This window comes from Haematobia irritans, chromosome 3 (assembly GCF_050003625.1).
Source record: "Haematobia irritans isolate KBUSLIRL chromosome 3, ASM5000362v1, whole genome shotgun sequence".
Lineage (NCBI taxonomy): Eukaryota > Metazoa > Arthropoda > Insecta > Diptera > Muscidae > Haematobia > Haematobia irritans.
The window spans coordinates 208,479,018-208,506,605 of NC_134399.1; the positions used below are offsets into that span (position 1 = coordinate 208,479,018).

The window sequence follows — 27,588 nt, forward strand, 5'->3', positions numbered from 1 at the left end:
TTTCTGTATTTCAACGAAATTTCTTTCTATTTTTCATATATTTCTTCCAAAAGTGGAACTTTTTGCCGAAATATACTGAAGGTGAGAAACAAATGACAAACCTACGGGAAATTAGTGCAAATTGCCACAAATGGACCCATTACAGGACTGGTACTAGTGCTCCAGTTTATCAACATTTCTAATTGCCATATAATTTATTGATTTTTATACTCACTTGATATTAAAATTTTTTTGAATCCACACTTTTACTACAATACAACTGTCAGAATTATTTGTTGTTCAACATATTCCTTTCTGGTGCGATACGGATGGAAACAGGGTCCTAAAATTTTGTCCTAGACTTTTTCAATAGCAGTTGTATATTGGATAATCCTACTAAGTTGTTCCAGGACGTGTCCTTTGGGATGAGTCGAAGTCGTGTAAATTTTCCCAGCCAATGACAACCCCATGTCGAAGTGACCTTTCCATTCCATGCGCTTGGACCAGAACTGTGACTGGTCCAAACACACCAGAGACTAACCCTGTACCTGCCCTGGGGTTGATCCATTTCCCGCAGGGTACTTACAACACAGTTTCACTAATTAAATGAAGAGATCTTAGTCAAACGACATTCCACTTAGTTGCAAAGTGGGAGTCACCCTGGTGCAATGGTTAGCATGCCCGCCTTGCATACACAAGGTCGTGGGTTCGATTCCTGCTTCGACCGAACACCAAAATGTTTTTCAGCGGTGAATTATCCCACCTCAGTAATGCTGGTGACATTTCTGAGGGTTTCAAAGCTTCTCTAAGTGGTTTAACTGCAATGTGGAACGCCGTTCGGACTCGGCTATAAAAAGGAGGTCCCTTGTCATGAGCTTAACATGGAATCGGGCAGCGCTCAGTGATAAGAAAGAAGTTCACCAATGTGGTATCACAATGGACTGAACAGTCTAAGTGAGCCTGATACATCGGGCTGCCACCTAACCTAACCTAGTTGTAAAGTCCTTTCTTTGAGCGTCCATAAACCCGAATTTATTAGAAGCGTTGTAATATTGTCTCAGATCTTTTTTTGATTTGCTTGTTAAGACAATGTTGTTTGTCTAAAATATCGGTCCCCCAGAAAAGAAAAAAATTCTGTTAGAAAACTTATAGTCAGATATCTACAATCAGTCAACGAGTATTTTCAGCGCAAACGGAGCACCTTAACTGCATTAAATTTCCTGTCAATGTTCACAATGAATTTTTATTTATTATTATACCCTCCACCATAGGATGGGGGTATATTAATTTTGTCATTCCGTTTGTAACACATCGAAATATTGCTCTAAGACCCCATAAAGTATATATATTTTGGGTCGTCGTGAAATTCTGAGTCGATCTGAGCATGTCCGTCCGTCCGTCCGTCTGTTGAAATCACGCTAACTTCCGAACGAAACACGCTATCGACTTGAAACTTGGCACAAGTAGTTGTTATTGATGTAGGTCGGATGGTATTGCAAATGGGCCATATCGGTCCACTTTTACGTATAGCCCCCATATAAACGGACCCCCAAATTTGGCTTGCAGACCCTCTAAAAGAAGCAAATTTCATCCGATCGGGCTGAAATTTGGTACGTGGTGTTAGCATATAGTCTCTAACAACCATGAAAAATTGGTCCACATCGGTCCATAATTATATATAGCCCCCATATAAACCGATCCCCCGATTTGGCTTGCGGAGCCTCTAAAAGAAGAAAATTTCATCCGATCCGGCTGAAATTTGGTACATGGTGTTAGTATATAGTCTTTAACAACCATGCAAAAATTGATCCACATCGGTCCATAATTATATATAGCCCCCATATAAACCGATCCCCCGATTTGGCTTGCGGAGCCTCTAAGAGAAGCAAATTTCATCCAATCCGGCTGAAATTTGGTATATGGTGTTAGTATATGGTCTCTAATGACCATGCAAAAATTGGTCCACATCGGTGCATAATTATATATAGCCCCCATATAAACCGATCACCAGATTTGACCTCCGTAGCCTCTTGGAAGACCAAAATTCATCTGATTCAGTTGATATTTGGTACGTGGTGTTAATATATGGCCTCAAACACCCATGCAAAAATTGGTCGAAATCGGTCCATAATTATATATAGCCCCCATATAAACCGATCCCCCGATTTGGCTTGCGGAGCCTCTAAGAGAAGCAAATTTCATTCGATCCGGCTGAAATTTGGTACATAGTGTTAGTATATGGTCTTTAACAAGCATGCAAAAATTGGTCCACATCGTTCCATAATTAAATATAGCCCCCATATAAACCGATCCCCAGATTTGACGTCCGGAGCCCCTTGGAAGAGCAAAATTCGTCCGATTCAGTTCAAATTTGGTACGTGATGTCAGTATATGGTATCCAAAAACCATGCAGGAATTGGTTCATATCAGTCCATAATTATATATAACCCCCATATAAACCGATCCCCAGATTTGACCTCCGGTGCCTTTTGGAGAAGCAAAATTCATCCGATCTAGTTGAAATTTGGTATGTAGTGGTAGTATATGATGTTTAACAACCATGCCAAAAGTGGTCCATATCAGTCCCGATCCCGAGATTTGGTTTTGGAGCCTCTTGGAGGAGCAAATTTCATCCGAGTCAGTTGAAGTTTGGTACATTGTGCTAGTATATGGCCGTTAACAACCATGCCTAACTAGGTCCATATCGGTCTATAGTTATATATAGCCCTCAGATAAATCGATCCCCAATCGCACAAAAATTTGTCCATATCAAGTTCATAATTGTATATAGCCCCCATATAAGCGACACCCATATTTCAATTCTGGCTCTCTACGTACCGTGCAAAAGTCCATATCGATTCGTAATTATTTGTAGACGTACCTGTACATACCTTTTTTGTCTAATATATACCACGTATGGACTAACTCACAATTTAGCAAACGATTTAAGATACCACAACCCAAGTAATTCGATTGTGGATGACATTCTTATGTAGAAGTTTCTACGCTATCCATTGTGGAGGGTACATAAGGCCTGGTCGAACTTACGGCCGTATATACTTGTTTTTTAATAAAATGAGTATTTAAAACTCATTTTCTCTAATTTTTATAATTTCGGTTTTAACCGGTTTTGAGCAAAATAAAAACCCGAAAACTGGTTTTTAAAAAATTGGGATTTTCGGATAAACCGAAAATCGTCTTTAAAAAAACCGGTTATTTGGACACCCTAGAGGATATGGTCCCGTAAAAGTTTTGATCATTTGGCTGGTATTATTCCTCCTTGATATGATATGATGATATGAACATCCGATCATTTGTCGCAAAATAGGAAGTTTTTCTTTGAATAACAAAATAACAACCCTCATTGAAAATCCCATTACATCAAATCGTCTTTTATATGAACCATTTACAGCAAAGTCCCACAAAAAATAGCGATAGCCATTCGAAATCAACCAAATAATCTATGCCTTCATCCTATACTAAATTTGCAAAAACAAAAATGTTTTCTTTTGTTTTTGCCAACACTGTATTATGTCTGGATATTCTCAATGTTCTCGTTGTTGTTGTTGTTATTGTAATTATTGGTATTGCACAACATTGTCGCTGCTGTGTTGATATCGGTAGCCTTAGCTAACATCTGGTGTTGTTGTTATTATCATATCTGTTCGTCTTTCCACAGACAATAATTTATAGCAAAGCATACACACACGCACATGTTAGTTAGAGTGTGCGTATGTGTGTATTTGCGCGAGTAAGTGCTTAACTACGTGCTCTTTACTTTCTGCATTTAGTTAAGTATTTAATAAAATAGAATCTGCTTCCACATTATAGTACAAGACAACGCTTCTAACTAATATCAACCTGTCTATCTGTTTATTACGTACTTACTGCTGCTGGCAGCCACTGTAAGTTAAAAGAATAAAACTGGCCCACAATCACTTACCACCCACCACCACCAGCCTAAGGCTAACTCTCACTCACCAAACCCTATACACATAGGCGAGTAAGGAGGAAAAGCTCAATAGGAGAGTACGATTTAGTACACTTCAACCACACAAGGTGTTCATGCAAGTAGCAGTAATAACAACAAAATCAAAATACTCTCTAAGTAGTAACGTCGTAAATACGTCGACCATTACATACACTGCGTTAGAAACAGCAGCAACAATAACAACAACAGCAATCAATGGGGCTTTTCATTTTTGCTCCTTTCGTAAATTTTATTTGGTTGGGTGCTCTTAGCTCGTCAAATGAACCCTCCTGCTGCTGCCAGCAGTAGTCAGTCCTCCGTCAGTCAGTATTGTATTGTTTGTCGTCGTTGACATCGTAGTCTTCGTCGTCGTCGTCATCGTCGCCATCGCAGTCAGTACGTTTGCCATTCGTTCGTTCGTTTGTTGGTTGGTTGGCTCGTTAGTAAAGTTCGCTATTCCTGTGTTTATTTCCTCCATCTTTTGTTGGTGGCAGGCGAATTTACGGATTTTTGTTCGTTCAATCGCGTATTTCGATAATGGCTGCTGTGTCTATTTACAAACGCAGTAAATTTGTTTTTTAACACAGACACCAAAGAAAAGATTTCGGTGATTAAAACAAAAAAATAAACCAATAAGCATAAATCGTTTTGGTGTTTTGTGTTCCCCCAAAATCATTGTATGTGCGTTCGTGCGTGGCCAAGTTAATGAATGAGTGAGTGTGTAGTAGTATGTTGCGCTCTTATCGATAACGTTATTGAGAATCTCAATGATTCTTGGTTAAATCTTTTTGTTTTTCTGGTGAGAAAATACAGTAAAAATTCAATGATAGTGAGGAAGAATAATCGCAATGATAATCTCTGCTGGTGTGTGTATGTGTTCATGTGTTACAATAAAAATCGTATTAAAAATTATTAAATTTAATTCGATTTTTTTTGCTTTCCAATAATAATAAGGGAGTCTGAGAACTTGAAGTGTAAAGTGTATGAAACAGAAGCTGTCAACCAACAAAACTTGCATTTGCAAGTGAAATTTTACGGTTGTTTTTGTGTGTGTTATGTGCATCATTTGCCCCCCCGCCAAACCTCTTGTCAAATAAGCCGGAGTTGAATGACCTCTTTATTGGAGGTTAGGTTGTTTATCCAAGGCTTATATCACTAAATATGGAAATTTAATTTTTTACAAAAAAAAAAAAAAAAAATCTACGTATCTCTCCACCATACAATCTACAATCAATCGGTAAAATATTTGTCATGAAAAGTTTATAGCCAACTATAAATGGGTAATAAAAAAATGCATTCATTGTAAAAATTGAAAACAAACACAAAAATACTAAAAAAATGCTCATAAACCAAAAATTGTGCAAACAAAAAAACTTAAAAGCCCCTCTATTCAAGCGAATGAATACGAGAAAATTTAATGCCTTTTTTAGAGCTTAGTTACAAAAAAAACATTTCTAAAATAACTACTACGGATTAATTGTGAAAAAAAAAAATAAAAATTGCCCAGGTTATAGAACGAAAAAAAAAATGATGCTCTAAAAAAAAAAAAAAACAAAAATGATGCTCTAAACAACATTCAACATAGCATGAAAAATCTTTAATTGTTTTTTGTTTTTGGCTTGAGGCATTTCTATGAAGTCTAAATATAAAAAACAATGTTATGCGAGCAAACAAAATTAATGTATTCGAAAATCAATAAATTTTCATGATATTTGTTGTTGTTCTACACATATTTTGCAGTGAAATGTGTAAAAAAGGAGTGAAAAAAATTATGTGATGAAATAAAAAAAATAAATACTATTCGTAAAGTTAAAATTATTTTCAAGCTAATTTGAAAATTTTAATGCGAATCTAAACTAAATATACTAAAATTCGAATCTAAGCTAATAAACTAAAATTAAAATATTCAAATATTAAAAAAAACAAACGAATTCAACATTATTAATAAGTGAAAATGAATAAATATAAAATATATATTTTATATTTATTCGATAACTCTCCAAAAGTTGATTTCAATATTTCTACTTCCAATTAATATGCGGTTTTAAATATTTTATGATATAAATATAAATAAAGAAAATCTAAATCAACATACACAAGTAAAAATTATACAAGTAAAACTTAAAAAGAAAATCATATAAAAATAAAAAAAAATAAATCAAGAAAATCCCAGCAAAACTAGCATCGCCAAAAAAGTAGTGAAAATGTTTTTTTTTTTTTTTTTTTTTTTTTTGTTTGAAACGTTTGACATCCAATATTTGCAAAAATTCGCAATTTTTCTAGAATGAATTTGGATTTTTTTCGGCAAAATTTAAATAATTTTTACCATTTTATTAATTCTTAATCTATTTGAAACAACAAATTTTAAAATTTCCATTAAAAGTATGTGTTATAAAAAATTGACTCAAATGAACTTCCCGTGCAGCTAAAATAAAGAACTTTCTTTGGGAGGACATTTTTGGAAGTGATTTTAAAGTTGTGTCTTTACAGGAAAACTGAAAACAAATCGTATAAAAATATAACAACAAACCAAAAAACAACAATAAAAATATATTAACGGTATAAAAAAACAATTTCAAGTTCCATTAACATAAAGTATTGTGGATTTTTTTTTTATAAAATTGTCAAAATACTTGAAATTTCATATAAATTGTTTTTAGATATATTGTGTGTTTTTTTTATAAAAACAAACCAACATTAACAAGAGTTTTCGATATAGGCAAACCAATGTTACATTAAACTAAAATATTCTCATGTTTTTTTTTTTTTTTTTTTTAATTTAAAAATCTTTAACCAAAAATAAAATAATAAATTAAAATATTCTCATGTTTTTTTAATTTAAAAATTATTAACAAAAAAAAATATATAATTAAATAACGCAAATAAGTGATAATTTGAAATATACAATTAACCCCCATTTTCATAAAGCTCCGTTAGTGTTCCGTTAACTAACCAACTTTTAAACCGTATTATGGACGAAGCTGTCATCTTGCCTTTATATTCCATAGGCCAATTAGGAGCTTAACTGACGAACATTTTTCAGTTAAAGTTAACCGGAGAGAAGATATTTGCAATTTACTTTCTGTTAACTGGCAGTTAAAGCCTAACGGAGCTACATGAAAATGGCCGTAAAACTAAAAATTCAATAATAGCAAAAAAAAAACATTTAAATAATCTTTTCGTTATATTTAAACAATTCCATGTTCTAATAAGTAAAAAATATTTATATATAATTAAATATATAAACATAAAAAAATCTAATTACATTGGTAAATGCGTGAAAATTAGCAAAACTCTCTAAAAATTATTTTTAAACATATTATTATTGTTATTTATTTATTTTTTTTTTTTAACAAAGAAAGACTACTTCAAAAATGTATATAAAATACAGTTAATAAATAATTATATAATAAATAAAAACAATAACAACAACATAAAGAAAAGTTTCCGATGTAGACTAAAAACTCCAAAATCCATTTAATTAAAATATTCATATGGTTTTTTTCTTTCTCCTAAATATCTATAAATAATAAAACAAATAAAAAATAATTAAAAAACGTAAATAAGTGAAAATTAAAAATATAGTGAAAATAAGTGAACATTAGAAATATACAATTAAAAATAAAAATATAATAAATAAAGTAAAAAACATTTAAAAATGTTTTCGATATATGTTAATAATTCCAAGTTGTCTTAACCGAAATGTTTGTTATGGATATTTTAGGTTAAATAACAAAAAAACAACTAATTCTAAATACATTGGTAAATAAGTGAAAATTAAAAAAAACTGGCCAAAAGAAAAAACACTCTGTTTTTAGATATATACGTTTCTAAAATGTAAAAAAATACGCAAATAAAAACTAAGTCAACAGCATGTTTATATATGAAAGTTTAAAAAATACGTTTACAATAAATGTATAGAAATAAAAGCAAAACAATATTAAAAAAATTTTTCCATAAGCCATTAAACCAAAATATAAAATAAATATATAAAAATATTTAAATAACACAAAAAAAAAACAACTAATTCTAAATACATTGGTAAATAAGTGAAAATTAAAAAAAAGAAACACAGGCCAAAAGAAAAAACACAAAACACAACGTATAGATATATACGTTTCGAAAAATGTAAAAAAAAAAAATTACACAAAGAAAAACTAAGTCAACAGCATGTTTATATATGAAAGTTTAAAAAATACGTTTACAATAAATGTATAAAAATAAAAGGAAAATAATATTAAAAAAAATTTCCATAAGCCATTTAACCAAAATATAAAATAAATATGTTTTTCTAAATATATGAAAATATTTAAACAATAAAATTAATTAAACAATGTAAAAAAAAGAAAATTAAAAAAACTTCAGCAAAACAATATTAAAAAAATTTTCCATAAGCCATTTAACCAAAATATAAAATAAATAAATATATAAAATAAATAAATATATAAAAATATAAATATATAAAAATATTTTAACCATAAAATTAATTAAACAACGTATATAAAAAAAACTTAAGAAAACTTCAGTTAAAAAGACAATTATAATAAATATTTTTAAAATAGAATAATATATAAAAAAAGTGAAAATTGGAAAAACTCTTTAAAAATTTTATATAAAATACTGTTAACAATAAAAATAAAATAAATAAAAACAAACCAATATTAAAAATGTTTTTGATATAGGAAAACAATTTCAAGTTCCATTAAACAAAACCATTCTTATAATAGTTTTTAATATATAAAAATGTTTAAACAAACAACTAACACAACAAAAAAAAAACTAAATATTAAAAGAATAATGTTAAAACGTGGAAATGATAAAAATGCGGTTGAAAATAAATACATTATTTAAAATGTTTTGGATACAAAAAAAAAAAAACATTCCGAGTACCAATAAACTAAAATAAAATGTAAAATCTAAAAAACTAATTTGAATAAGTGAAATGTAGAAAAAAAAAATAAATCTAAAAAAATAAAACAGAAAATAAAACTCTGACCTCGAGCTTGAATTTACAAAAGGAAAACAGAAGGTATATTAAATAACAAATAAAAAAAAATTCAAACAAACAAAAAAATTAATTCAGCAACGTGAAGAAGTAAAATTTAGAAAATATGGAATATATTAAATAAAAAAATTTTTTGATGTAGTTCCTTTAACTAACATACTATTATTTTTTTATCTTTTAATAACTGAAAATTAGAAAAAAATACTAATTTATAATACTTCGATAAACGTTCAAAAAATAAAATTCAAAATTAAAAATAATTAAAAAATTAAATTTTTAAATAACAAATGATATAAAAAATAACAAATAAAAACAAACATTTAGAATATTTTTTAAGACAAAGCAAAAAATGTCACGTTCCACTAAACAAAAATATTATTATGTTTTTTTTGTTTTTTACATAAAAAATGTTTGAACAACAAAACCATTTCAGCAATGTAAATAAGTGACAATTATAAACATGGTTTTCTGTGCAAGATGAATAACATAATTTTTTTAAAACATTTATTATACAAAAAACAACATACAACTATCCCAAATTATGTAAACATTTATTAATGTATAAATAATATTGAAATATATAAAAATTAATAAAATTTTTTTCAAAGAAGTATTACATCTTTGAAATAACAAACGAATCGTGCAATAACCTGTAATTAAATTTAAATAATAATTCTTTAAACCTTAAAAATGTCAAGTTCCACTAAACAAAAATATTATTATGTTTTTTTTTTTTTTTTTTTTTTTTTTTTTAACACAAAAAATGTTTGAACAACAAAACCATTTCAGCAATGTAAATAAGTGACAATTATAAACATGGTTTTCTGTGCAAGATGAATAACATAATTTTTTTAAAACATTTATTATACAAAAAAACAACATACAACTATCCCAAATTATATAAACATTTATTAATGTATAAATAATATTGAAATATATTAAATAAATATTAATAAAATCTTTATCAAAGAAGTATTACATCTTTGAAATAACAAACGATTCGTGCAATAACCTTTAATTAAATTTAAATAATAATTCTTTAAACTTTAAATTAAAAAAAAAAAAACAAGAAATTAAATTACACAATATAAATTATAAAAATTAAAATAATTTATTATAAATTTGTTATCGATAGATTTTTTTTTTTAACATATTTCCATTCAATAAATTTAAGTATATGCATGCTATACATAAACAAAAAAAATGTGTTACATCGTAGTGATGAAATTTTATTATTAAACTGTGAAATGAGAAAACAATGTCTGTGTAATGAATATTTATTACAAAAAATATATATTTTTTTAATTCTACATGGAAACTCAACGCATTTATCAAAACTTTAAGTAAAAAAAACTAATAGTATTAAAAATTTCAAAATCAATGAAATGTTTTTTTTATGTTTATAATTAATCTCCTTGGTCCAAAAAGCTTAAATAAAAATTATAACTACAATATAAAATCATAGCTGGATTTGGTATCAGTCTAAATTGAAAAGTATTAAAATAAAAACACAAACTAAGTGATAATAAAATTTTCTATAAAATGAGTTAAATAAATTAATGAATATTTTGTTAAGACCTCAATAAAGGGAACATAATGCAAAACAAATGACAAGAGCTAAATACGTTCATATGATACCCTACACCAAACGTTAATTCTACTTAACGTTATTATTGGGTAGTCGCAACACCAACTTTACTCCATTAACCCTCGGACAGACACATGAGTCTGGCCAGACCTTTTTCGATTCTAATTGTAATTAAAATACATTTATAATATATCTAGAGACTTGAAACTTCAGGTACCCACCTAAAATGTTATTACCTAACGATGTGTGAAAAAATCAGGACGGAAAATACGACAGTAATAATGTAATAATATCAACAAAATAGCATATTTTCCATATAAATACATTAAAATACATAGTGGGTCTGGTCAGGCCTCATGTGTTAAGAATGTGACTATCGAAACATATGTATGACGGATGGTTAAGGAAGTTCTGCTTTGACCAAAACCGTCCGAGTACACCCAGTTTTTCTAAGTCATCCGCAATGTGGGTGGTCTATCTTGGCTGAATAAGGTTTTCTATACGAAAACTTTAATTCTGCTTGGCTTAATAAGATTCTGTATGTATTCCTATAGGAAAACTTTAATTCAGCCTGGCTGAATAAGGTTTTCTAAAGGAAAACTTTAACTCAGCCTCACTGAATAAGGTTTTCCAAAGGAAAACTTTTATTCAGCCTGGCTGAATAAGGTTTTCCAAAGGAAAACTTTAAATCAGCCTGGCTGAATAAGGTTTTATATAGGAAAACTTTAATTCAGCCTGGTTGAATAAGGTGTTATATAGGAAAACTTTAATTCAGCCTGGCTGAATAAAATTTTCTATAGAAAAACTTTAATTCAGCCTGGCTGAATAAGGTTTTCTATTGGAAAGCTTTAATTCATCATGGCTGAATAAGGTTTTCTATAGGAAAACTTTAATTCAGTCTGGTTGAATAATGTATTCTCTAGGAAAACTTTAATTCAGCCCGGTTTTCTATAGGAAAACTTTAATTCTGCCTGGTTGAATAAGGCTTTCTAGAGGAAAACATAATTTCAGACAGGCTGAATAAGGGTTTCTATAGGAAAAGTTTAATTCAGCCTGGCTGAATAAGGTTTTATATAGGAAAACTTTAATTTAACATGGCTGAATAAGGTTTTCTATTGGAAAACTTTAATTCAGCCTGTCTGAATAAGGTTTTATACTTTAATAAAACTTTAATTCAGCATTGTTGAATAAGATTTTCTATAGGAAAACTTTAATTCAGTCCGGTCGAATAAAGTTTTTTATGGGAAAACTTTAATTCAGCCTGGCTGAATAAGGTTTTCTACAGGAAAACTTTAATTCATCACGGCTGAATAAGGTTTTCTATAGGAAAACTTTAATTCAGTCTGGTTGAATAATGTATTCTCTAGGAAAACTTTAATTCAGCCCGGTTTTCTATAGGAAAACTTTAATTCTGCCTGGTTGAATAAGGCTTTCTAGAGGAAAACATAATTTCAGACAGGCTGAATAAGGTTTTACATAGGAAAACTTTAATTCAGCATGGCTGAATAAGGTTTTCTGTAGGAAAACTTTTACTTAGCCTGGCTGAATAAGGTTTTCTAAAGAAAAGCTTTAATTCAGCATGGCTGAATAAGGTTTTCTATAGGAAACCTATTACTCAGCCTGGCTGAATAAGGCTTTATGTAGGAAAATTTTAATGCTGCCGTGTTGCATAAGGTTTTCTATAGGAAAACTTTATTTCAGACTGGTGGAATAATGTTTTCTCTAGGAAAACTTTAATTCAGCCTGTCTGAAAAAGGTTTTCCATAGGAAAACTTTAATTCAGCCTGGTTGAATAAAGTTTTTATAGGAAAACTTTAATTCAGCCTCGCTGAATAAGGTTTTCTATTGGAAAGCTTTAATTCAGCCTGGATGAATAAGGGTTTCTATAGGAAAACTTTAATTCAGCCTGTCTGAATAAGGTTTTATATATAGGAAAACTTTAATTCAACCGGGCTGAATAACATTGTCGAATAAGGTTTTCTATAGGAAAACTTTAATTCTGTCTGGTTGAATAAAGTTTTTTAAAGGAAAACGTTAATTCAGCCTGGCTGAATAAGGTTTTCTACAGGAAAACTTTAATTCAACATGGCTGAATAAGGTTTTCTATTGGAAAACTTTAGTTCAGCCGGGCTGAATAATGTTTTATATATAGGAAAACCTTAATTCAGCCGGGCTGAATAAAGTTTTCTATAGATAAACTTTAATTCAGCCGGGCTGAATAAAGTTTTCTATAGAAAAACTTTAATTCAGCCTGGCTGAATAAGGTTTTATATAGGAAAACTTTAATTTAGTCTGGTTGAATAATGTTTTCTCTAGGAAAACTTTAATTCAGGCTGGCTGAATAAAGTTTTCTACAGGAAAACTTTAATTCAGTCTGGTTGAATAATGTTTTCCCTAGGAAAACTTTATTTCAGCCTGGCTGAATAAGGTTTTCTATAGGAAAACTTAAATTCAGCCTCGCTGAGTAAGGTTTTCTATAGGAAAACTTTAATTCAGCCTCGCTAAATAAGGTTTTCTAAAGGAAAACCTTAATTCAACCTGGCTGAATAAGTTTTTCTATGGAAAAACTTTAGTTCAGCCTGGCTGAATAAGGTTTTATATAGGAAAAATTTAATTCAGCCTGGCTGAATAAGGTTTTTTAATGGAAAACTTTAATTCAGCTTCGATGAATATGGTTTTCTGTTGGGAAACTTTAATTCAACCTGGATGAATAAGGTTTTCTATAGGAAAACTATAATTCAGCGTAGCTGAATAAGGTTTTCCTATAGGAAAACTTTAATTCAGCCGGGCCGAATAAAATTTTCTATAGAAAAACTTTAATTCAGCCTTGTTGAATAAGGTTTTCTATAGGAAAACTTTAATTCAGTCTGGTTGAATAATGTATTCTCTAGGAAAACTTTAATTCAGCCCGGTTTTCTATAGGAAAACTTTAATTCTGCCTGGTTGAATAAGGCTTTCTAGAGGAAAACATAATTTCAGACAGGCTGAATAAGGTTTTATATAGGAAAATTTTAATTCAACATGGCTGAATAAGATTTTGTATAGGAAAATTGTATGTCAGCCTGGCTGAATAAGGTTTTCTATAGAAAAACTTTAATTCAGCATTGTTGAATAAGGTTTTCTATAGGAAAACTTTAATTCAATCTGGTTGAATAAAGTTTTTTATAGGAAAACTTTAATTCAGCCTGGCTGAATAAGGTTTTCTACAGGAAAACTTTAATTCAACATGGCTGAATAAGGTTTTCTATTGGAAAACTTTAATTCAGCCGGGCTGAATAAGGTTATATATAGGAAAACCTTAATTCAGCCGGGCTGAATAAAGTTTTCTATAGAAAAACTTTAATTCAGCCTGGCTGAATAAGGTTTTATATAGGAAAACTTTAGTTTAGTCTGGTTAAATAATGTTTTCTCTAGGATAAAAAAAAATAATGTTTTAATAATGTTTTCTCTACAGGAAAACTTTAATTCAGTCTGGTTGGATAATGTTTTCCCTAGGAAAACTTTATTTCAGCCTGGCTGAATAAGGTTTTCTATAGGAAAACTTTAATTCAGCCTCGCTGAGTAAGGATTTCTATAGGAAAACTTTAATTCAGCCTCGCTAAATAAGATTTCTAAAGGAAAACTTTAATTCAACTTGGCTGAATAAGTTTTTGTATGGGAAAACATTAATTCAGCCTGGCTGAATAAGTTTTTCTATGGAAAAACTTTAGTTCAGCTTGGCTGAATAAGGATTTATATAGGAAAAATTTAATTCAGCCTGGCTGAATAAGGTTTTATACAAGAAAAATTTAATTCAGCCTGGCTGAATAAGGTTTTATATAGGAAAACTTTAATACAGCCTGGCTGAATAAGGTTTTCAATAGGAAAACTTTAATTCAGTCTGCCTGAATAAGGTTTTCTATAGGAAAACTTTAATTCAGCCTGGCTGAATAAGGTTTTCTATAGGAAAACTTTAATTCAGCCTGGCTGAATAAGGTTTTCTGTAGGAAAACTTTAATTCAGCCTTGTTGAATAAGGTTTTCTATAGGAAAACTTTAATTCAGTTTGGTTGAATAATGTTTTCTCTAGGAAAACTTTAATTCAGCCCGGCTGAATAGGGGTTTCTACAGGAAAACTTTAATTCATTCTGGTTGAATAAGGTTTTCTAAAACTTCCTAAAAAATTCTTTATTTTAAATGCTAAGCCGAGCCTTTGATTCGAAATAACACAATTCAAATGTGTCGAATACGAATAATTCTATAGGATTATCTAGGGTATCATAATTTCAACGTAGCCCGATTTTTATCGTTTTTTACTTTTGAAAACAATTGATTTAAAATGTACAGAAAGATTAAAATTTCATTCAATATAAATTACAGTTATTAAATCAGGCAATAATCTGAACAAATTAATAAAAACAATATTGGCCAATGGTGGGCTAAAGACAAATAAACAAACAAACAAAAAAATGACAAAAATATATTAACAAAAAATAAAACTAGACCATTTCCAACCAAACAACCAATGCTCAAAGCAAAAATATCAAAATAAAAAAAAAAAACACAAAAAGCAGTGTTGCCAATTTGGTGCTTTTAGCACCAAATTTAGTGCTTTTTGATTTCTAAAAAGCACCAAATTGCATTTTTAGTGCCTTTTCAAAAAAAGCACCAACTTGGTGCTTTTTGGCATTTTCATTTAGTGCTTTTGGTGCTTTTTTATTTTGAATAGTATTAAGTTTAATTGATACAAAAATTTTGACTAGACTTTCAAGAGCCGAAGAAACTCCAATTTATTGCCAAATATAGAATTTGATTGTTATGAAGTTGGTATTGATTATTTTTTAATTAATATTGTTATTTAGGGTATTCTGTAGGAAAGTAGAGCGAAGAGTGTCGAATTTTTGAATTTGGTAAAGATGTCATTAAAAACGTTTGTATTAAATTCACAAAAGCACGCACAACTGAAATAAGCAATAGACTCCTTCCATATAGTAATATTTTGAAAGTTGAAAAACATTACTGATCAAAATGAATTGGACGAAAGCATTAAAACTGATCAAGGTGTATACTTGAATAGCGGTTCATAATGGTGAGTACTAAGTTTGAGTTTTGCCGCTAAAGTGAAAACTGTCTCAGTAAAAATGGGCATAAAAATTTTATTATAACTTGATGGGGAATAGCCAAAAGCAAATTTTCACAAAGTTTGTATTCCTTAAAATGATTTATTAAAGAAAAGTAATTGTGAAAAAAATGACTATTTTATATTTTAGCGGATAAACTCGATCTTAATACCCACCTTAACTTCTTGAAATTCAATTCACAAAAGTTCTATAATACATCTTCAGAAGTTTTTTTTTTTTTTTTTTTTTTTTTTTTTTTTTTTTTTTTTAGTAGTAGAGCATTTAATTTTCGATTTTGTGGTGGAAGGTGGTATGTTAGAATTTATAATATTTTTTTGGTGCTTTTTGGGCTTGGGGAGTTGGCAACACTGACAAAAAGTGATATAAAATCTCTAAATAAAATAAAAAAAAAGTTTTCACTACGACCAAACTACATACTAAAGTCTTCCCCACACACAGAGATTACCGGCACAATTTACACAAAAAACTCTATCTTATCACAAAGGCCATTCTCTCTTTACTCTCTCGCACAAAAGCAAAACCAAAATATCCATGCAATAGCATTGCCAACCAATTACAAAAGCACTTCAACATTTCTCAGAGTGTATTTACAACAAGCGCATATCATCTCATTACTCCTCTGTAACGTCGATGTTGATGCTGCCGCTACTGCTGCTGCTGTTGTCGTGTAACATACTCCGTTGTATCACGAATATTCCTTAGCTCTGTAAAGCCGAATGAATATAACACAAACACACGCACGCACAACAACGACAACGACCAGAGCCAAGAGAGCCAGCCATCAGCCTTCTGATAGCGAGTCAGTCAAACATGTGTGTTTTCCTATGGTGGGGGAGAATAAAAATGTTTGAAGAATATTAGAATGTAGCAAAAAAAAAAACAAGCATGCAATGCAAAAACACAAACTTGTTGTAATAAAACAAAAAGGAAACTAAAGAAAATATTAAGAGAACAAAATAACAAAACAACTGCTCAAAGTGAAACCAAAAAAAAAAATAGATATTAACAAAGCTAACACCACTGCTGGTTCGGTGGAATGTTTGTGGCAAAAATTAAAAAAAATAAATAAAACATCAAACAACAGAAATATAAAATAAATAAAATCGAAACATCTAAAATAAAGCAATCCCATTATAAAAATAAAACAACGCGGCTTTTGGCCTAAAGAAGAGAAAAAATGAGATAATTATATAAAAATCAAGAGAATATAATTTAAAAGAAATATATAAAAAAAAGCCTAGAATTACAGGAAAGTGTAAAGTGAAATTATAAAAAATATTCCTTGAAAAATCTATTCTCCAAAAAAAGCGAAAAATTATTGTGAAATTTATAGAAGAAAGTGGCAAAACAAATATATCTCACAAATAGTGCAGTGTATATAAAACCTAACCTTAAATTTTGTATCTGTCTAAAACAAAAAATACCACACCCTTGTGATAAGCAAAAAAAAAAAAAATAAATAAAAGACTTTGATTTGTGTTATAAATTGAAAGCATTTTTTTCGTGAATCAAAAGTCTAAGGTCACCGGGTTAAGGTGGCGTCCTCCAACATAAAAACATTGGAGGCAAAGGCTTTGCGTGGTGCAACATCAATACCTCTTAATACGACAGCAACAAATGCCGCAAGTGATAATCGCCAACAACAACAACAACAAGAATCGTCGTCATACCACCATAGAAAACTATCACATGAGGAAGAGGTTATTATCATTCGCAAAGGCCGGAGAGAACAACAACAACAACAACATCACAAAGACAACAAACCAACAGCAACAACAAGCATAACAAATAAATCAACAATTATTACCGCCAACACCACCATCACCACAGCAACAGCACCAGCACCACCACCAACAACAACTTCACGACCTACAGTAACAACAACAACAGGAACCAGCACATCGGCTAGAATATCTAGTAAACCAAGAACTTCGGTAACCTCATCTTCATCGAACTCATCATCATCTCACAATAATTCCAGCAACTCAAGAAAAAATATTCGCTTACAATTGCCACCACAACAGCAACAACATCATCAAAGTTTACGTTATAAACTTCAACCTTTGGTGCAGCAGCAGCAGCAACAACTACAACAACAGCAACCCATTAAACAGAAAACTTCACCACCACGCTCTCTGTTAGCCACACAGAAATTCACCTCCAAGCAATTGCTCAAAGCAACTACAAAGGTGAAAAAGAAAGCCAAACAGCTGACTTTCGATCACACCAAGTGTTTGATAAATGTAAAAACTACAAGCACCACCGCCACAACAACAACAACGACCCCACCACCCACATTCACAAATACGGGGTCGGGAAAAATCTCTGCCAATTCATTTCGTAAATTCTCCTTACCTACCCATTTACCACAACATTTACCCCATAATCCTTTATCAACAATAAATTCTCCGCCTCTCTTGAAATCGGATCCTTCATTGGCTTTTAATCATCATCACCACCATCATCACATTCAGTATCAGCATAAACAACACCAACAACAACAAAAGCAATTGAAATCAAAATCTAAAACTACGAGACGTTTAACAAAATTCTTAAGGGCTGCCTCTTCAGCATCATCGAATTCACCACATATTAAAGGTAGACGAAAATCATCGGCTGCCTCCATAGTAGAGACCGCCTTAGTGGCGGCTGGTGTTACCTTAACTCCGGCATCGGCATCTTCAGCCTCGGCCACTGAACTTTTGGGTGCTAAAACTCCAACACCAGCCTCACATTGTGGTGATTTTAATTGTGGTGGCATTGGCGGCGGTGGTGGTGGTGGTGGCAGCTCTGGCATTGGTGAAAAAGCAAGTGGTGGAGTTGAAAATTCCGAGTGTGGTGACGAAGTTGACAACGCTAGCTCAACGTGGTGCGGTGGTGGTGTAAATTTTTTGGTGTATATGGTTTGTTCATTCTGCTGTTGTTGTTATAATTTTCGTAATTCACCAACAAGGTAAATATTGAGGGAAAACGTAATTTTGAAGGTTGTTTTTAATAAATTTTTGATATTTATTTACATATTTCTCAATTCGATTTAATTTCACTCAGTTCACTTTACCTTTTAATCGATAAAAAATTTCGGTATTGCATTAGATTGTGTATTTTAGATTTGAATACAAATTTAATGGAATTTTCATTTTGCATTTAAAAAATCGACAAACCGAATTTCTATAATCAACAAATTGGGCTTTTAATTTGTTGACCAATATCGTCTTTGGCAATTTGCAAATCGAATCGATTAGCAGAATTCGAATTGGATGGAAAATGTACATTAGCGTAGCTAGAAAATTTTATTAGGGGGGGGGTATAATTTTATAATAAATAAAATTAATAAACCGAAGTTATAGGTTCAATTAATGTTTTATTTTATAAAAATTAATAAAAAACATAACTAGACAATTAATTTATAAAAAAAGCAACTAAAAGTAGTTCCACACTTTTTTCCATAAAAAAATTGGGTGTTGGCACAACTAAAGAAGTAGTTAATTATTTTAACTAACCAGGAAGTTTAAGAGTTTATAAAATGGTACAAATTTTTCAAATTATGCCGCAAAACTGCTAAATCCTTTCTAGAAAAATTTAATATTTTAATAATTTTTTTTTTTAATATTTTAATAATTTTTGAAAATATTCTAGGACAAATGTTCGGACAAGCGTTATAATGCATTAAAAATTATAAACATTTATAAAAAAAAATTAATCAGGAAACCTCACCTAACCTGGTGGCAACAATTTTTCTGGGGGGGGGGGGGGGTCTAAGCCCCCCAGAACGTAGAACTTTCTAAAGAAATTTCCACTGAGGGAGTGTTTTTATTTATTTAAAGAAAATTGTCAAAATAACCGATGTAGCATGCTCAAAATAAACCCAGCCAACTGCACTCAAATCGATGATTTGATGGTGGCAAAGAAAAAGAGAGATGTTTGTATGAATTTATTTCGGCATAAGCCGGCTATCATAAACCTTTCTTCGGAAGGTTCAAGTGTGGTTCACATTGGGTTTAGCGAACTGCCCGAATTTATTCTGATAATTGGTTGATAGTTTTGCTGCAAGTAGAGGATGCTGATGAGGAATGCGGTAATTCCGAAACGTGCGACCATCCCACCATCTTGCAGTCTATAAGCCTTTGCCCAAATAAATTTGACAAACATTCTTTTCCTCTGTTACCCAGCAAAAAAATTTGGAAGTTCTTCCAAAGAGACAACTTTAAAAACACCTCCAGAAGATGCACTACCAATGACGTTCTTTATTTTAACTACCCAGGAAGTTATTTTAATTCAATTTTTTATATTTTGGTTTTTTCATGCTTTTAATGGGTAATTTTAACTTTTTTGTTTCAAATACGTTAAAAACGGAGTAAGAATTCATAAAATGGTACAAATCATTTAAAGTTGGTCGAAAAAAATGCTAAATCCAATCTGAAAAAATTGTGAATTTTTTAAAATATTTGAGGTCAAACGTTTCCGACAATCATTAGTATGCATTAAAAATTATAAAAATTATTTATTTGACAAAATATCACAGAATTTTTTAATTTACCTCCAAAACATTGAATTCGGATTACACCTAAAGAAGTGATGCAAATTCAGTGCAACGGCTGTTGAAATGGAGGACTTCCGTCCTATGACAATCCCATGTTAAATTCATCGCTTCTGCGTCAATTTTGCACAACTTCCGGATCCAAAAAGAACATTTTCATTATTTTTTGGCGACGCTTTTTTTGCTGGGTAGTTAAGCTACTCTTGTAGTTTAGTCAACACAATGGTTTTAAAGCTGAGATCAAAACAAAAAATATGATTACAGTACAAACCAACAATAAAAAACAAAACACGAAAATTTTATTTCTATAGAAAATTTTCTTAAAATTTTATTTTTATAGAAAATTATGTTTCTGTAGAAAATTTTGTTAAAATTTTATTTCTTAAGAAAATTTTAAAAATATATTTCTTTAGAAAATGTTGTCAAAATCTTATTCCTATAGAAAATTTTGACAAAATTTTATTTCTATAGAAAATTTTGTCAAAATTTAATTTCTATTGAAAATTATTACAACATTTTAGTTCTATAGAAAATTTTGTTAAAATTTTATTTTATTTATTTTAAATCTATCGAAAATTTTGTCAACATTTGATTTCTATGGAAAATATTGTCAACATTTTATTTCTATAGAAAATTTTGTCAAAATTTAATTTCTATTGAAAATTATATCAAAAGTTTAGTTCTATAGAAAATTTTATCAAAATTCCATTTCTATAGAATTTCTTTCGAAAATTTTGTTAAAATTTTATTTCTTTAGAAAATTTTGTTAAAATGTTATTTCTATAGAAAATTTTGTCATGAATTTTATATCTATCGAAAATTTTGTCACGAATTTTATATCTATCGAAAATTTTGTCAAAATTTGATTTCTATGGAAAATTTTGTCAAGACTTTATTTCTATAGAAAATTTTGTCAAAATTTAATTTCTATTGAAAATTATATCACAATTTAATTTCTATAGAAAATTTTATCAAAATTATATTTCTATAGACAGTTTTGTTAAAATTTTATTTCTTTAGAAAATTTTGTCAAAATTTTAGTTCTATAGAAAATTTTGTCAAAATTGTATTTCTTTAGAAAATTTTTGTCAACATTTTATTTTTAGAGAAATTTTTTGTCAAAATTTTAGTTCTATAGAAAATTTTGTTAAAATTTTATTCCTATAGAAAACTTTGTTAAACTTTTATTTCTATAGAAAATTTTGTTAAAATTTTATTTCTATAGAAAATTTTGTTAAAATTTTATTTCTATAGAAAATTTTGTCAAAATTTTATTTCTATAGAAAATTTTGTCAAAATTTTAGTTCTATAGAAAATTTTTGTCAAAATTTTATTTTTAGAGATTTTTTTTGTCAAAATTTTAGTTCTATAGAAAACTTTGTTAAACTTTTATATCTATAGAGAATTTTGTTAAAATTTTATTTCTATAGAAAATTTTGTTAAAATTTTATTTCTATAAAAAATTTTGTCAAAATTTTATTTCTATAGAAAATTTTGTCAAAATTTTAGTTCTATAGAAAATTTTTGTCAAAATTTTAGTTCTATAGAAAATTTTGTAAAAATTTTATTTCTATAGAAAACTTTGTTAAACTTTTATTTCTATAGAAAATTTTGTTAAAATTTTATTTCTATAGAAAATTTTATTAAAATTTTATTTCTATAGAAAATTATGTTTCTGTAGAAAATTTTGTCAAATTTTTATTTCTTTAGAAAATGTTAAAATTATATTTCTTCAGAAAATTTTGTCAAACTATTATTCCTATAGAAAATTTTGTCAAAATTTTATTTCTATAGAAAATTTTGTCAAAATTTAATTTCTTTTGAAAATTATATCAACATTTTAGTTCTATAGAAAATTTTGTCAAAATTTTATTTCTATAGAAAATATTGTCACGAATTTTATATCTATCGAAAATTTTGTCAAAATTTGATTTATATAGAAAATTTTGTCAAAATTTAATTTCTATAGAAAATTTTGTCAAAATTTAATTTGTATTGAAAATTATATCAAAATTCTATTTCTATAGAAAATTTTATCAAAATTCTATTTCTATAGAAAATTTTGTTAAAATTTTATTTCTTTCGAAAATTTTGTTAAATTTTATTTCTTTAGAAAATTTTGTCAAAATTTAATTTCTATTGAAAATTTTGTTAAAATTTTATTTATATAGAAAATTTTGTTAAAATTTTATTTCTATAGAAAAATTTGTCAAAATTTAATTTCTATTGAAAATTATATCAAAATTTTAGTTCTATAGAAAATTTTATCAAAATTCTATTTCTATAGAAAATTTTGTTAAAATTTTATTTCTTTCGAAAATTTTGTTAAAATTTTATTTCTTTCGAAAATTTTGTTAAAATTTTATTTCTTTAGAAAATTTTGTTAAAAATTTATTTCTATAGAAAATTTTGTCATGAATTTTATATCTATCGAAAATTTTGTCACGAATTTTATATCTATCGAAAATTTTGTCCAAATTTTATTTCTATAGAAAACTTTGTTAAACTTTTATTTCTATAGAAAATTTTGTTAAAATTTTATTTCTATAGAAAATTTTATTAAAATTTTATTTCTATAGAAAATTATGTTTCTGTAGAAAATTTTGTCAAATTTTTATTTCTTTAGAAAATGTTAAAATTATATTTCTTCAGAAAATTTTGTCAAACTATTATTCCTATAGAAAATTTTGTCAAAATTTTATTTCTATAGAAAATTTTGTCAAAATTTAATTTCTTTTGAAAATTATATCAACATTTTAGTTCTATAGAAAATTTTGTCAAAATTTTATTTCTATAGAAAATATTGTCACGAATTTTATATCTATCGAAAATTTTGTCAAAATTTGATTTATATAGAAAATTTTGTCAAAATTTAATTTCTATAGAAAATTTTGTCAAAATTTAATTTGTATTGAAAATTATATCAAAATTCTATTTCTATAGAAAATTTTATCAAAATTCTATTTCTATAGAAAATTTTGTTAAAATTTTATTTCTTTCGAAAATTTTGTTAAATTTTATTTCTTTAGAAAATTTTGTCAAAATTTAATTTCTATTGAAAATTTTGTTAAAATTTTATTTATATAGAAAATTTTGTTAAAATTTTATTTCTATAGAAAAATTTGTCAAAATTTAATTTCTATTGAAAATTATATCAAAATTTTAGTTCTATAGAAAATTTTATCAAAATTCTATTTCTATAGAAAATTTTGTTAAAATTTTATTTCTTTCGAAAATTTTGTTAAAATTTTATTTCTTTCGAAAATTTTGTTAAAATTTTATTTCTTTAGAAAATTTTGTTAAAAATTTATTTCTATAGAAAATTTTGTCATGAATTTTATATCTATCGAAAATTTTGTCACGAATTTTATATCTATCGAAAATTTTGTCCAAATTTTATTTCTATAGAAAATATTGTCACGAATTTTATGTCTATGGAAAATTTTGTCAAAATTTAATTTCTATTGAAAATTATATCAAAATTTTAGGTCTATAGAAAATTTTATCGAAATTCTATTTCTATAAAAATTTTGTTAAAATTTTATTTCTTTAGAAAATTTTGTTAAAATTTTATTTCTAAGAAAATTTTGTCATGAATTTTATATCTATCGAAAATTTTGTCAAGAATTTTATATCTATAGAAAATTTTGTCAAAATTTTATTTCTATAGAAAATTTTGTCAACATTTGATTTCTATGGAAAATTTTGTCAAGACTTTATTTCTATAGAAAATTTTGTCAAAAATTAATTTCTATTGAAAATTGTATCACAATTTTAGTTCGATAGAAAATTTTGTTAAAATTTTATTTCTATAGAAAATTTTGTTAAAATTTGATTTCTACAGAAAATTTTTTCAAAATTTATTTCTTCTCTAGAGTCGACCCATTAATCAAATAAATGAGAAAATATCATATTTGTTTACTAAAATTAAACAAATGCACTGAATCAAATAGCTCATTATATTTTATAAAAACCGCACAATAATATAAATAAAAACAAATTAAATTACATATAAAAGTAATGACATTCCATTCCATTGTCAACATTTTATTTCTATAGAAAATTTTGTCAAAATTTTATTGCTACAGAAAATTTTGCTAAATTTTATTTCTTTGGAACTTTTTGTCAAAATTTGATTTCTATAGAAAGTTTTATCAAAATTTTATTTCTATAGAAAATTTTTGTCAAAATTTTACTTCTATAGTTTTTTTTTAATTTTATTTTTATAGAAAATTTTGTTAAAATTGTATTTCTATAGAAAATTTTGTTAAATTTTATTTCTTTTCTAGAAAATTTTATAAATTTTTTTTCCGATAGAAAATTCTGCCAAAATTTTATTTCTAGAGGAAATTTTGTAAATTTTTTTTAGAAAATTTTAAAATTTTATTTCTATAGAAAATTTTGTCCGAAATTTATTTCTATAGAATTTTTATCAACATTTTATTTCTATAGAAAATTTTGTCAAATAGAAATTTTATCAAAATTTTATTTCTATAGAAAATTCTGTAAAATTTTTTTCTATAGAAAATTTTTGTAAATTTTTCATATTCAACATACGTCTATGGAACTCACTTCCATAGAATTAGCAAACAATTAGCAATGCTAACACATTTAAAATAAAATTAAATAATTTCTCTCTCAGTAAATAATACATTCTTACTTGTTTGTTAATTTATTAATATTTTATATATTTTTGTACTAATTAAATATAGTAATAATTAAATAAAATAAAAATTGTTCTGATTACGATTTTGAAAAAAATTTTAAAAATTCATTATTTTTAAATTTTTATTTTATTATTTACTAATTGACAACATAGGTAATATTTTCTCTGCCCACACCCTTAAACACAGTAGTACTTTATGGTGTAATAATATTTTTATTAAATATATAAATAACCTTTGTTTTTTCTTTCTAATTACAGGTATGTACAATTAAATGTAATTACTTTTACATTCGTATTACGAGGGGTTTATATGGTATGTATAATATTATGTAGCTGGAATTTCCGACAATAATATTTATAAAAATTGAAATTTCTTCATATGCAAAACATAATCAGGAAATTTTTCTCAGTGCGATCAGATTAAATTCCTTTTCAAATCTCTATTTTTTTTTTTTGTTTCTTTTACTCTATATTAGGCATCGATATTATGGCAAATAGTCAAGTCCATATGCTATATTTGGTTGTTTTATTGTGGTTTATTTATTTTAGCTTTACGGCTCACAGACCAAACCAAAAATACTCGTATATCTGTATGTATGTTATGTATGTTCTCATGAACATTGGTCAAACTTCAGAGAAGGAGTGGTGTCTGTTAGTCTATTTCGTATACTGTTGCTCTTTAGCAAACACATACATATCTATGGCAAATATGTTAACTCCTGACTTATCCACCACCTCCCCCACCTTCTGACCACCTGCTAGGAGATTATAATATTCAAATATACTAATGCTCGTGAGATCTTCGGTTTCGTGTTTGTTTTGTTAGTGTTGTTGTTGTTGTTGGTGTGGGGAACACGATTGCTAATAAAGTTTGTGCGTACGTATTTTTTTGGTTAATCTTAGGCATTTTTTATTCGTTTATTAGTTAACATATCGATGGCATTAGTGACTGATTAATCCTTGCATATTAAATGTATATTGATTATTATTATCTCATATATGATCTGATTTATAATATTTTCAATGGCAGGTATATACAAAAAAAAAATAGATGGGATCTATTTTCGTTGTGAAGATTATTGCAACAAGAGAATGTAGTAGTGATTACAGGAGGCAAGAAATTAACCAGAGTTATCAGACATTGCTTTCTTTTGGAACTAGAATCAAGTCGTTCATTAAAGAAATGGTAAAATAAATGAAATGAAATAAAATAAAATAAAATAAAATACAATAAAATACAATAAAATACAATAAAATAAAATAAAATAAAATAAAATAAAATAAAATAAAATAAAATAGCATACAGTGAAACCTCTCAAACTTGGCCACTTTGAAAACCTCCTAAATGTGGACAGTTGTCTGGGGACGTTTGTTATATTAACACATTAAAATTAACCACCTCCCAAATGTGGACAAAATTTTGGGACCATGAGTGTTTACATTTAAGAGAATTCACTGCATTTGTTTGTTAAATTTAACCAAGTGTGTATATTCAGCCTGAAGTTCAGTAACAGTGATGCCAATTTGGCTTTTTCCCGCTAGGTCGCTTTTTTTTCTTTTTAAGTCGTATAGGGATAAAAATAGGCATTTAGTTTTGGGTCTTTTTGTGGGGGTTTTTTTTCTCAACATTTGCAGCAAAAATTTGCAAAGTCCCTATTTTTTAATTGTTTTTCTGGCGTTTTGGAGAAAATGAACTATTTCCAGAAAAAAGTTAAATTTTTAGACATTTTACCTTTTTTCTTGTTGATGCAATTCTCGTAACTCTCTTCGGTAATACGAAGATTGCCTTATATATTTTGGGACAAAGAGAACAAAAACAATTATTAATTGCAGAAAATCGCTTAATTACTTTAAAAAAATATTGTCCACTAAGATCACTTGATGGGGAATATACAATTTTGTATGTGTTGTCGAAACACTTTTACCACTCTGATTGGTGTATCTCCATTCTGATGCATTCTGAACGCATCAACTGCTTCTTCAGGTGTCGCAAAAACTTTGACCTCTAATTTTGTTTTTTTATACCCTCCATCATAGGATGGGGGTATATTAACTTTGTCATTCCGTTTGTAACACATCGAAATATTGCTCTAAGACCCCATAAAGTATATATATTCTGGGTCGTGGTGAAATTCTGAGTCGATCTAAGCATGTCCGTCCGTCCGTCCGTCCGTCCGTCCGTCCGTCCGTCCGTCTGTTGAAATCACGCTAACTTCCGAACAAAACAAGCTATCGACTTGAAACTTGGCACAAGTAGTTGTTATCGATGTAGGTCGGATGGTATTGAAAATGGGCCATATCGGTCCACTTTTACGTATAGCCCCCATATAAAGGGACCTTCAGATTTGGCTTGTGGAGCCTCTAATAGAAGCATATTTCATCCGATCGGGCTGAAATTTGGTATATGGTGTTGGTATATGGTCTCTAACAACCATGCAAAAATTGGTCCATATCGGTCCATAATTATATATAGCCCCCATATAAACCGATCCCCAGATTTGGCTTGTGGAGCCTCTAAGAGAAGCATATTTCATCCGATCCGGCTGAAATTTGGTACATGGTGTTGGTAGATGGTCTCTAACAATCATGCAAAAATTTGTCCACATCGGTCCATAATTATATATAGCCCCCATATAAACCGATCCCCAGATTTGGCTTGTGGAGCCTCTAAGAGAAGCATATTTCATCCGATCCAGCTGAAATTTGGTACATGGTGTTGCTAGA

At 28.4% G+C, this 27,588-nt stretch overlaps 1 protein-coding gene across 4 annotated transcripts in view; it reads left to right on the plus strand.

Annotated features, from left to right (window-relative positions):
• LOC142231792 (3',5'-cyclic-AMP phosphodiesterase-like) overlaps positions 1 to 27,588 on the plus strand; it is a 769,719-nt gene that overhangs the window by 402,501 nt on the left and 339,630 nt on the right. Inside the window, exon 1 of one of the 4 annotated variants that reach the window (XM_075302433.1) lies at positions 17,402 to 18,614. The exons of the other annotated variants lie outside the window; for them this stretch is intronic. Coding sequence (XP_075158548.1) covers positions 18,562 to 18,614 — 53 coding nt within the window. The 5' untranslated portion in view covers positions 17,402 to 18,561. Of the gene's footprint in view, positions 1 to 17,401; positions 18,615 to 27,588 lie in introns of those variants that run through there. 4 annotated transcript variants of the gene reach the window in all.